Source organism: Hemiscyllium ocellatum, chromosome 1 (assembly GCF_020745735.1).
Source record: "Hemiscyllium ocellatum isolate sHemOce1 chromosome 1, sHemOce1.pat.X.cur, whole genome shotgun sequence".
In the NCBI taxonomy this organism is placed as follows: domain Eukaryota; kingdom Metazoa; phylum Chordata; class Chondrichthyes; order Orectolobiformes; family Hemiscylliidae; genus Hemiscyllium; species Hemiscyllium ocellatum.
This window is the reverse complement of record NC_083401.1, coordinates 41,596,885-41,609,584: the sequence shown is the minus strand read 5'-3', so window position 1 is coordinate 41,609,584 and position 12,700 is coordinate 41,596,885. Positions and strand designations below refer to the sequence as shown.

Below are 12,700 nucleotides of genomic sequence, written 5' to 3'. Positions count from 1 at the left end.
TTCTCCATTACGCTGGGCCTTTGTTACATCACAGTAACGGCAATTATAACCCCTAAATGCGGCTGAACCACTGTGTCTCACTTCCAATGAAATAAAAGCAAAATACTGCAGATGCTGAAAATCTGTACTAAATATAGAAAATGCTGGAAATACTCAGCAAGTCTGGCAGCATCCATGGAACGAGAAACAGTTAACATTTCAACTCCAAAAGGACTGTCCTTCAGAATCTTAACACTTCCAACAGACCTGGTGGGGAACATGAGAAACAGCACAGGATCTTTGTAATATAACAGTCAGCATTTGCATCACTCACAAATGATGGCATAGCCCACTGATCCAAATAGTGGGACATGGAACAGTTTGAATTGGAGGGTCCGAGAGTGTCTGTGCATGATATATTTCTGTTGGATCTTATTCTGATCCGTGCAGCACCCATTGTGTCATAAAGAAGCATAGGTGACTGTAAGAGCTGCGTGAGTAATGAACCCTTTGCAGTCAGTCCCACATCTCTCAGGAAGGTCTCGAGTGTCTTGTAATTATACTCATAATTCAAGTTTAGAGGTAATCTGTTCCATGCCCCTATGTAGCTTTTGGGGTCTTGCATGAGCTTTGTGCTGTGTGACCCCAAGTGTCTCTTCTAAGAACACTGGTATTATTTCTGTGTCACAACGATGAAGATCTTCAATCTGCAATGACAAACCATAAGACCATAAGACATATGAGTGGAAGTCAGGCCATTCAGCCCATCGAGTCCACTCCACCATTCAATTGTGGCTGATGGGCATTTCAACTCCACTTACCAGCATTCTCCCCGTAGCCCTTAATTCCTTGTGACATCAAGAATTTATCAATCTCTGCCTTGAAGACATTTCGCGTCCCGGCCTCCGCTGCACTCTGTGGCAATGAATTCCACAGGCCCACCACTCTCTGGCTGAAGAAATGTCTCCGCATTTCTGTTCTGAATTGACCCCCTCTAATTCTAAGGCTGTGTCCACGGGTCCTAGTCTCCTCGCCTAACGGAAACAATTCCCTAGCGTTCACCCTTTCCAAGCCATGTATTATCTTGTACGTTTCTATTAAGTCTCCCCTTAATCTTCTAAACTCCTATGAATTACAATCCCAGGATCCTCAGCCGTTCCTCGTATGTTAGACCAACCATTCCAGGGATCATCCGTGTAAATCTCCGCTGGACACGTTCCAGTGCCAGTATGTCCTTCCTGAGGTGTGGGGACCAAAACTGGACACAGTACTCCAAATGGGGCCTAACCAGAGCTTTATAAAGTCTCAGTAGCACAACGCTACTTTTATATTCCAACCCTCTTGAGATAAATGACAACATTGCATTCGCTTTCTTAATCACGGACTCAACCTGCATGTTTACCTTTAGAGAATCCTCAACCAGCACTCCCAGATCCCTTTGTACTTTGGCTTTATGAATTTTCTCACCGTTTAGAAAGTAGTCTATGCTTTTATTCTTTTTTCCCAAAGTGCAAGACCTCGCATTTGCTCACATTGAATTCCATAGTTAAATACATAGTTAAGATTGCTTATGACCAGCATTTGCATCCTTCACATTTGGACACTGTATGCATTTCATAAGCATGATGATATCTTTGCAAATAACTGCAACCTACACTGCAAGTGCATGACAATGGAATTGCCCTTGAAGGATGCATTTGTATCACTCAAGCGGAGCCTGTGTGTTGTGACTGTTAAAACCATGGCTTCTTATTTAACTTTTTTTTATTGTAGATTGAAATGAGAAAAGAAGTGTCTTGAAAACCAATGATTTCTGAAGTATAACTGCATGCATGTGATAGCAAGCAATTAAGGCATGGACTGATTAAGGATAGTCAACATGGCTTTATGTATGGAAAATCGTGTCTCACTAACTTGAATGAGTTTTTTGAAGAAGTGACAGAAGATTGAAGGCAGAGCAGTGGATGTTGTCTATGTGGACTTCAACAAAACAATCGACAAGGTTCCACAGGGTAGACCTATTAGCAAGGTTAGATCACCAGGAATCAAGGGAGAGCTAGCCTTTGGATATAAAATTGGCTTGAATACAGGAAACGGAAGGTAGTGGTGGAGAATGCTTTTCAGACTGAGGGCCTGTGACCAGTGGTGTGCTGCAAGGATCAATGCTAGATCCACTGCTTTTTGTCATTTAGATAAATAATATGGATATGAGTATAGGAGGTTATGGTTAGTCAGTATGCAGATGACACCAAAATTGGTGGTGATGTGGAAAGTCAAGAAGACTACCTCAGAGTACAATAGGACCTTGATCAGATGGGCTGAAGGTCCGAGGAGTGGCGGATGGAGTTAATTTAGGTAAATGTGAGGTTTTGCATTTTGATAGGGCAAATCAAGGCAGGACTTGTACACAGTGGCAAGGTCCTGGGAAATATTGTTGAACAAAGAGATCTTGGGGTACAGGTTCATAGTTCCTTAAAAGTGGAGTCGCAGGTAGACAGGGTAGTGAAGAAGACATTTAAGTACACTTCCCTTTATTGTCAGTGCTTTGAGTATAGGAAGTGGGATGTCACGTTTCAGCTGTACAAAACGTTATTTAGGCCACTTTTGGAATACTGCGTTCAATTCTGGTCTCTCTACTCTAGGAAAAATGTTGTTAAACTTGAAAAGGTTTGGAAAAGACTTATAAAGATGTTGCCAGGTTGGAGGGTTTGAGTTATAGGCAGAGGCTGAATAGGCTGGGGCTATTTTCCCTGGAGTGATGGAGCCTAGAGGTGACTTTACTGAGGTTTATAAAATCATGAGGGCTGCGGATTGAGTGAATAGCCATGGTCTTTTTCCCTGTGTAGAGGAATCCAAAACTAGAGGGCATAGGTTCAAGGTGAAAGGAGAAAGATTTAAAAGGGACCTAAGGGACAACTTTTTCACATGGAATGCAATGAGCTGCCAGAGGAACTGGTGTAAACTGGTACAATTACAACATTTAAAAGACGTCTGGATTGGTACGTGAACAGGAAGGGCTTGGAGGGATATTCGCCTAATGATGGCAAATGGGACTAGATTAGTTTAGGCTATCTGATCAGCATGCATGAGTTGGACTGATGGATCTGTTTCTTTGCTGTACAACTTTATGATTCTATGACACTCATTGTAGATTCTTTTTACACAGTTGCTGGTTCAAGCTGTAGTCAGTGGTTTACAGGAGAGCTGTAGCCAAGGGGTATAATACATGGAGATTTAGCTGGTAACAACAGCTTATTGGCCTGTGGACTAGTGACCAGTTATTGATGACAAAGGTCATCTGCCTGCAAACGCTTCTATGGTTGGTTCTCAGATGGCTGAACAGCTTTAGAGCTGTGAACAAGATAAGGAAATGGCATCAGATCATCACAAGCTCAGGACCTTTCTCTGTCCTCAAAAGCAGTTTAAGTCTAGTTTAGTTTTCCTTCAGTTGCTGTAAGCTGTGACCTTGAGTTAATACTTCAGATCATTTTTGAAAATGTGAACTGGTCACTGTGCCTCCTGCAAACAAGTGAAAGCAGCTGCAGAAAGAAGATCAAGAAGCAGCATTCTGATCAGCACAAGAGTTATCTTTGCAGAACCTGTGAACAGGGACCATTGAACTGCTTTCCCAGTCTTGCCCTTCACCCAGTACGCCCTTGTTTACTCCCTGTCTATCTATGTGTATACGTAAAGGTGGGGAGGGTGGGGGCTGGATTGTTGTTTTACAGACCAGTGTGATGCAACAGGGTGGGTTCAATTCCCATTACTGTAAACTTCTTCTAAACATAGGAAAACTCCCATTAACAATAGTAATAGTCATAGGTGGGGGAAAATGTGAACAGTTAGGGATAGCAATTGGCATAAGGATTTAAAGCACAGTGGAAGAATATAAAAAATAGTTAAAATGTTTAATAATGTGCCCTTTTCAAAACTTTCTGGATACTTATCAATGATGAATGTGCAGTTCACAAGGTTGCAATGTATATTTGATATCTTACATGTCAGAGCAGTAAGGGATGGCTACCAAGTGTCTTACTCCCAAATTAATTTGTAAGGGTCACTTATGCATCATTGAACCCCTACTGTGTGGAAGCAGGCCATTCAGCCCTTGGCAGTCCACACTGACCCTCTAAAGAACATCACACCCAGGCCCAACCCCTATCCTACCTCCATAAACTCACATTTCCACTTAACCTACATATCCCTGGACATTATGAGCAATTCATCATGTTCAGTCCACCTAATCTGGGAGGAAACCAAGACACCTGGAGGAAACCCACGCAGTCACAGGGAGAATATGCAAATTCTGCTAGTTTTTCTAATCTACACCACTGGAAATGAGTTACACTGTAAAACAATTAATAGTTTCAGCAAAATAGTCCCCTGCTGATCTTTGCTCTAGGCTGTTTGATTTACTCTGGTTGAATAAGCAGCTAAGTCGAGGTTCATCGATTTTTGGTAGTCCAATCAGACGATTTTCACAGAGTGAAACTGAGGTTATTTTATTTGTCTCTCCAGATATTGTGGCATAAAAACTTCTTTTAACAGAAGAATGAAAATAAAAGATAATCTTCTTCTGGCACTGATACCAGGAGGCTATAGTTTCAGCATATATTTTGATTGCTGGTGCATACCAGCTGGTATTTGTGAGGTTATTGCACAAATATACCACTCCAAAGTCCCATGAAGTCATCCCATCACCTCGACAAATGTAAAACATATCTTAAAAGACACTTTTACCACTTAAAAGGTGCTCCCCTAGCCTGTGATGACCACTTCCACTCTTGGCATAATGACCTCCAAGCTTCTGTTGGGTCACTTATGAACGAGGCAAATGGGAACTCTTAATGTACTGTTACGAGCTCGAACCCCTCTGGTATTTGAAACCAAACACCCAGAAAAGCTTGCCTCGCTTCATAATCTGTTAAAAGTGTGTTTGAGTGAAAGAGAACTCCCAATTTCAACTATTTAAAGAAAAATAACAATGCATTTTTCTAACTCTATTTGTGAACACTAAAAACTATTAACAAATCCAATCCCCCTTTTCTTAACTAATTACTATCTGACTCCCAACTCTATAAACATGCTGCTCCAGAGAGGGACTCACTGAAATCCTTGTAGAGGGAGGAAGAGAGCTTCTTCAAGGAAGGCATCCTTGCAAGAGGATTCACAGTAGGTTAAAATCTTCGAGTAGAAAGTGGGGTCTGCAGATGCTGGAGATCAGGATTCCTGATGAAGGGCCTATGCCCGAAACGTCAAATTTCCTGTTCCTTGAATGCTGCCTGACCTGCTGCACTTTTCCAGCAACACATTTTCAGCTCTGATCTCCAGCATCTGCAGACCTCACCTTCTCCTCACCTTTCTTTGTACTGCTTTTACAGGAAAAGGTACCTTTTGAGAGAAGATGTTAGGTGGGCAGTTAGCTCTCCGACTCTATGGCAGTTGCTCTGACCAATTCTCAAAATGCCTACGTTTTTTATACCCCCACTGTTGTTCCCTCTCATTTCTCTGATGTTGTCAATACGATAAATTTAAATTCAAATGGGTTTTAGTGAAGGGCTTTTGCCCAAAACGTCGATTTTCCTGCTCCTCGGATGCTGCCTGAACTGCTGTGCTTCTCCAGCACCACTCTAATCTAGAATCTGGTTTCCAGCATCTGCAGTCGTTGTTTTTACCTTTTAGTAACCTGGGCATAATTTAAATCAATTGATTAAATATAATGGTTGTCAAAACAGCAGCCAAAACTCAGATAGACGATTGTTACATGTTTCTGTTTTGGAACAGCCCGTCTCATAGCTGTTTTATTTTGACAGCTTTGGCTGTACTTTAAATTTACTCTAAAATTCAGAAAACACTTTCTATCTTAAACTGAACATACACTCTTTCAACTTAATAACAGTAGGAAAACCTTGCTGTAACCCCATCCACTTTGACATGGCTGACCTAATAATAGGATGACAAAGGTTGCAAGGCTGACAAAATACCCTGGTCAGAAAGTATTAAAATATTTTAGCAGTTCAGGCAGCACATGTAGAGGAAAGCAAGTTTGACATTTCAGATCAATATCCACTAATCATTCTGATCAGTGTTTTCTTACTGGATATCCACTGGAGCAGATGAGGGAGTTTGCATTTAAGGTCTTCCTAAGGTTTTGAGGACCTTAAAAATGTCCATAAGCAAAAAAAACTCTTAGTAGAGCTTTGTACTTGTCACAGAAAGAAAGACAACGTCTTTCAAAGTTAGAAGATGAGCGACTGGCACAGGAGAAGGCTCAAAAGCAGAAAGAATTCTGTGATAGTTTGAACAGATCGATGGCACTGAAGAAAAAACGTTTAGCAAAGGAGAAGGAAGAGGAGCATGCGCTTGATACAAAGATAAAAGAACAGGCCCTGAAGGAAAGTGCTGATGATGCCCAGGAGCAATTGCAGAAAAAGGTAAGAGCTGATCCATCTTGTATCACAATATAGAGAAAGAAAATGTTTTCATGTATATCATTTTTATCATGTTTGAAGTTATCTTGGTAGAATCGTAGAATCCCTACAGTGTGGAAGCAGGCAATTCAGTCTACACCAACCCTCCGAACAGCATCCCACCCAGAATCACACCCTATCCGTGTAACCCCACATGTTCCTTGGCTGATTCACCTAACCTGCACATCCCTGGACACTATGGACATTTTAACATGGCCAGTCCACCTACCTGCACATGTTTGGACTGTGGGAAGAAATAGGAGGAAACCTATGCAGACATAGGGAGAATGTGCAAACTCCACAAAGGTCCAAGGTTCTTGGCGCTGTGAGGCAGCAGTGCTGACCACTGAGCCACCATGCCAAACCTTTATTCTTCTTTATTTTCTCCTGTTTATTATTTACTTATTAAACAATTCTGAACACTAGATACCTTGTATTACTTTGATATAATTTTGGTTCCATTCAAAATTAATATCTCTTTCTAGTTTATTTCATTCCTTTACATGTTTGACTTAAATATGAATGAATGAACATTCAGATTAAGAGTAGAAGTAGGCCACTTGACTTCCTGAGCCTGTCCACTATTCATAGCTCATCGCTGATCTGATTACTGCACATTCCCTTCTACCACTAATTACCTTTCATCCAACGCTTCCTATGTTTCCTAATCCACCTATTCAGAGATGTCATTCTACACCTCTGGAGCAGATGGGATTTGAACTTGTACCTCCTGGGTAGAGGTAGGGACTCTACCACTGTGTCATAAAAGCCCTTATACTGGCTGATTTGAAATGCTGTCTGTCACTCCAGCTGCAGTGCAACATGATGTTCTCATCATTTAGGTGCTATCCAGTGTCAAGCTTTATATGAGAAAGATATCTCACCGTGACTTAGTAAAATTCATCTACATCTAATGATATTGCACAAGTGCTAATGTCCTCTTGTTTGTGAAGCATCGGTGAACAAGGGGAAAGATTTAAATTTATTCACAATCCTGTTAATTTAAAAGGATCATTTCTTTCCTTAGCTGGATCTCCAGAGAGAAGTGCAAATTTATCGAAAATATTTGGCTCAGAAAGCAGATGATGAAAAACGTCAAGAAGAGGAAACAAACCGGCTAATTGAGAAGGATGTAGAGAAAACTTGGGCCAAACGCAATGAGCAGGTGCGTCTGAAGAAAGAGGCTCTAGATCGCCTCAAGAAGGAAGTAATGGAAACACGCAAGCTTCAGATTCAGGAGCATTGTAAGTAATTTGTTTAGTCTTCCCCCAGTGATTTTGTTTTTGAAATTCATTTATTAAATTACAGGTATAATTTTCTTTTCTGTCAGGAAAACAAGCTGGGCAATCTTAAAAAAAATGAAGTTTCTCTTCATTTCTTGATGCCTTCTTCCTAGTCAAATGATTACTGAAATCTTATGTGAAGAATGAATATCTGTGCTTGGTCTGGTGAGCATGTTGATTATCAATTGTGACATGATAAGGACAGAGAGGGCAGGGTAGTTTGCTGTAATCTGCACTGACCTTGTAGAATTGACTCCTCTTACCTTCTCTGCACTGAGAACACATTATAGGCAGTGTTAAATATGAATCAGGAGAAAGCAAGGACTGCAGATGCTGGAATTCAGAGTCAAAATTGTGGTGCTGGAAAAGCACAGCTGGTCAGGCAGCATCTGAGGAGCAGGACAGTCAATGTTTCGACATTCCTGATGAAGACCTTATGCTTGAAACATTGACTTTCCTGCTCTTAGATGCTGCCTGACCGGCCGTGCTTTTCCAGCACCATACTTTCTGCCTTAATTATGAATTAGACTGATATTTCCACTGTGGATGTCCAATTTACCTGTGTGAATGATATGTTCCATCTTTCCAGATTGGGTCACTTATGGTAGTATTGATTAGGATAGTACTGACCATCTTTTAATTTTTAAGCTGTTCCCAGCCTGCTCTTACCTTTCATGAGGCATAATAGTATGGCCAATAACCATGATGTGACATTTTTGGGAAAGAGATCTTTATATAATGTGGTGAATGGCCCTCTAATGGACATCTAAAAACAGAAACAAAAACAGGCTGCTGGAAGAGCTTAGTACATCTGGCAGCATCTGCGAAGATAAATCAGAGTTAATATTTCAGGTCCATTGACCCTTCCTCAGAATAATGGTAGCTAGGAAAATATCAGTTTATATTCAGAATATAGGGTCAGGGGAGAGGGTAACGAGTAAATGATAGGTGGGGATAGAGCCCAAAGAGAGAAAATAACAGTTGGAAAGACAAAGGCGTGGATAAAGAGGGTGCATAGCTGTTAATGGAGACTGTTAGTCTGTCAGTACCCACTATCTATTGTTAGTCACTATGTGATAACAACTTTCCCATGTCCTAGCCCCCTACCCCATAAACCAGGCCTTGTTGTCACACAGTCTGCCATTACACACTACCTAATTGTTGGTCACTAACAGTCTCCATGAACAGCTATTCACCCGCCTAGCTAGATTGTTAGTTTGGGAATGTGGTCAGGATAGACTGATTGGATTGAAGGGTCTTTTCCATGTATGACTGTACACTTCAGAAGAATGTGAGAATAGAAAAGGTTCTTGTGAGTGGTTCCAGGGATGAGGAAATTAAAGTAATTAGATTATTTTTGGAGAAGTTGGATGATTTTCCTTGGGAGGTTTAATAGAACTTTTCAAAATCAAGAAGTATCTGTACAAAATAGAAAGGAAGAACATGTTCCCACTGGTGGAAGGATTGAGAAAAGAAAGTCACAGATTCAAGAAATTGCCAAAGAAATAGCAAGAAGACATGCGGAAACAGCGAGTGATTAAGGTCTGGATGCATTGCTTGTGTTTGTGCTTCAAGTGAGATATTCAAGAAAGAATTGGATGTTTATCTGAAGAGGAAGAATATGCAAGATTACACAGAGAGGTTGGGGAATGATATCAGCCTGTTTTGGAGATCTGGCAGACCACGATGGACTGAATTGTCTCCTTTTGTGCTGTAACAATTCTGTAGTTCTGAGATTCCATTCCTCTCTCTTTTTCAAAGGATCCTAGTAAAGTATTTGACTCATTCACCTCTGTCACTGATCATCCTGACAATGTGTTTTCTGGAAAGTACAAGTTCATACGACCATGTGAAATAGGAACAGGAGTAGGCCATTCGGCCTCTCGAGCCTGCTCCGCCATTATATAGGATCATTGCTGATCTGATGTTCCTCATGTCCCCTTTCCTACCCTTTCCCTGTAACCCATGGTTCCCTTGTGGATCAAGAACCTATCTATCTCAGCCTTAAATATACACAAGGAATCAGACCCCATAGCTCTCTGTCGCAAGGAGTTCCAAATATTCTCCAACTTCTGAGAGGAGAAATTCCTCCTCATCTCAATCGTACATTGGTGCCTCTAATTCTGAGGCTATACCTTTTGGTCCTAGACTCTCCATGAAGGGAAACATCCTCTCAACATTACCCTGTCTGGCAATTTAAGAATCCAATATGTTTCATGGGATAACCTGTCATTCTTCTAAATTCCAATAAGTAGAGTCCAAACTAGATAAATGTTCGCTCATTAGATAATCCTTCTATACTGGGGATCATCCTAGTAAACCTCCTCTGAACTGCCTCCATTAAAATAATATCTTTGCTTAACTGCTCACAACACGTCAGAGGGGGTGTCACCAGAACCTTGTATAATAGCAATATTTCATTTTCCTAACGTCTTTCCGATTTCTCTCAGCAAAACCATCACTGCCTCATGATTTCAAAATGATGGAAAATGTACGGTTACAAATGTTTGATTTCTATTTTCAGTGGAGAAAAATACAAAGAGCCCACAACAGATGGCAGAGGAAAGAGCCAAAATTATTCAAACCATTGAAGAGCAGAAGAAGGTGGAAGATGAAAAACTGGCCAGGTACACAGTTACAGGATATAGATGGTGTGGATTATAAGAGAATATCAAAGTAATCTTGTTGCAATGTGAGTTGCAGTATATAATGCTTGTCAGTGGATAGTGGGCTCAGAAAAAGTCAATGTTCACAAAGATTCTAATGAAATCTCAATTTAAAGCTCATAAAACATAGGTTTCAACAGTCAGTTGAAGTTATTGTAATGTAGAAAATTGTCTCTTGGTAGAAGCCATCTCAATGGTGTATCAATTGTACAAAGCTGTTTGGATTCACTCAGCAGTCAGATTGAATCTAACACAAGTTTGATCCTGAGTTGAGCTTCAAACCTCCCGTCTGCTCTGTTAAGAATTCTGTTCATTCCATCTCAATACATTTCTCACCTACATCTCTACCTCAAAATCGCTACGGAAATCCCTTCAGCATAATCACACTAGAACTTTTTTCTTATTCATTCATGGAATATATATTCCACTGGCTAACCCTAATTGCCCAGAAGACAGTTAAGAGTCAACCACATGACCTTGATTCCAGAGTCGCATATCTGCCAGACCAGGTAAGGACAGCAGATTTTCTTCCTTTAGTGGATTTTTACATGGTTAGCATAAAGCCCGTTCTTTAATTTCAGATTTTTATTAAATTCAAATTTTTGCATCACAAAATGAATGTTCCTAGGACCTCCTTTTGCTCTTAACCATCCCCAAGAATCTCTGGTCATGACGTTTTACTGCTGAATTTCCCTCCTGGCAAGTGACTATCAATCTTTGCCAGCAGTGAGCTCCCCTGTTCCCTCCCCACTTCCCTCCAAATACTGAAGCCCTCCATTCTGGTACCTTTATCTAAATTCCACTGATATGTCACATCTCTTCCCACCACTAAATGTTTACTCATTAGGTTTCACCATAACATAAACTCTTGTAAAATCTCTGCCTCAGGGTTTGGTGTCATCTGATGTCCTGTAAAGAATCTCTGGATATTATTATATGATGCAGTGCTCCTCCCAACTCCTCCAAAGCTGTCTCAGATGACAGAATTTAATGTTGGCGATGAAGGTCTCAACCATTGACTGAAGATCAGGCAGGAGATTACCAGAATTTTCTTTCCTGAATTTTGGATTCAAGGTGATGGAAATCCAACCCATTTAGAGCTACTGTTCATGGTCAGAAGTTTCCATTTGGCTGCTGATCCACTGGGATTAGTGGCTACTGCCAGTATTGCACCCAGTAACGGTTGAGGGGTTTGAGCCAGAGATGAGTGAGGGTGGAATGGGGATCACAGAGAGATTCACTTACTAGTGAGCAGAGGGATTCAAAAGAAAAGATAAAGGGTTGGCTCCTGAGGACTCTCCATTCACAATGATGGGTTACTTGATCAGGCATTTTGAATGAGAGATCCTCCCTAGAATCCTGATTGCATTTTGTCCGTGGGTTCCCACCCAGTGGTTATGAAAAAACAAAGATGGTGGAAATGATCTTTATCTTGTGCAGCATAAGGATTTGTGAGAAAGGTGGGAAAATACAGTGAAAATGAAAAAAATCATAATGTTAAGGTTGAGAAAAAAATTCAAATTTTCCAGTTAATATTTAAACAATGACTCCCAAATCTCACTAATGATCAGCTCCTACCTTAGTTCCATACAATTCCATCTCTATAATAGCCCAACTCCCCTAATTTTGATGCAGTTTCCAATTCTTCTATCCTTCCCCAAGAAACTAGATAGCTCCAGTTCCAGCCTGAAAGTCACCTGGAAGGAAAAGCTCATTGCTTGCTCCTCCAAGTCTTCATCCAACTCAGTTTTCATCACAATGTCCCTACTTGCTCTATAGACATTGTCCTCCTCCACCCTTCATCCACACAAATCGGTATCGACTAACCACCAGCCTGACTACATCATCATCTCTACTGGTGTGGTCCAACACACACACCATTTCAGTCGTCAATACTCTCACTTTGGAGATCATGGACACCTTCAACTCACATGTTTCTGCCAGGTCGCTTTACATGCATCTCATTCATATGCCCATGATGGATCTTAACACTCTATTTTTTGTGGTATTCATTTGTACTTACAAGGAGGCAGCTTTCATCTGGAGATGGCATTTTTCTTAGTGCAGAGGGAGAGACAAGCAGCTTGTCATGGCTTGGAGCATTAAACAGTCAAAATTTTGGGCATGTCGCTGTACTGTGCAATGCCAAAGTCACATCTACAAAATGTAACAAACACACTGCATTTGCTTCAATCAAACAGCCACGGGTCAGGAGGTACTCCACTCAGCCAGGGGCTACCACCACTTTTAACCCAGGTACTTCCAGTCCAGGGGGTGGGCCATGGTCAGTCAGACAATTGTC

General features: G+C 41.0%; 1 protein-coding gene across 1 annotated transcript in view; it reads left to right on the top strand.

Moving 5' to 3' along the window:
* cfap53 (cilia and flagella associated protein 53) overlaps window positions 1-12,700 on the top strand; it is a 41,350-nt gene that overhangs the window by 22,673 nt on the left and 5,977 nt on the right. Inside the window, exons 4-6 of the mRNA XM_060828970.1 lie at window positions 6,195-6,413; window positions 7,477-7,693; window positions 10,257-10,359. Of these exons, the coding sequence (XP_060684953.1) occupies window positions 6,195-6,413; window positions 7,477-7,693; window positions 10,257-10,359 (539 nt within the window). The remainder of the gene's footprint in view (window positions 1-6,194; window positions 6,414-7,476; window positions 7,694-10,256; window positions 10,360-12,700) is intronic.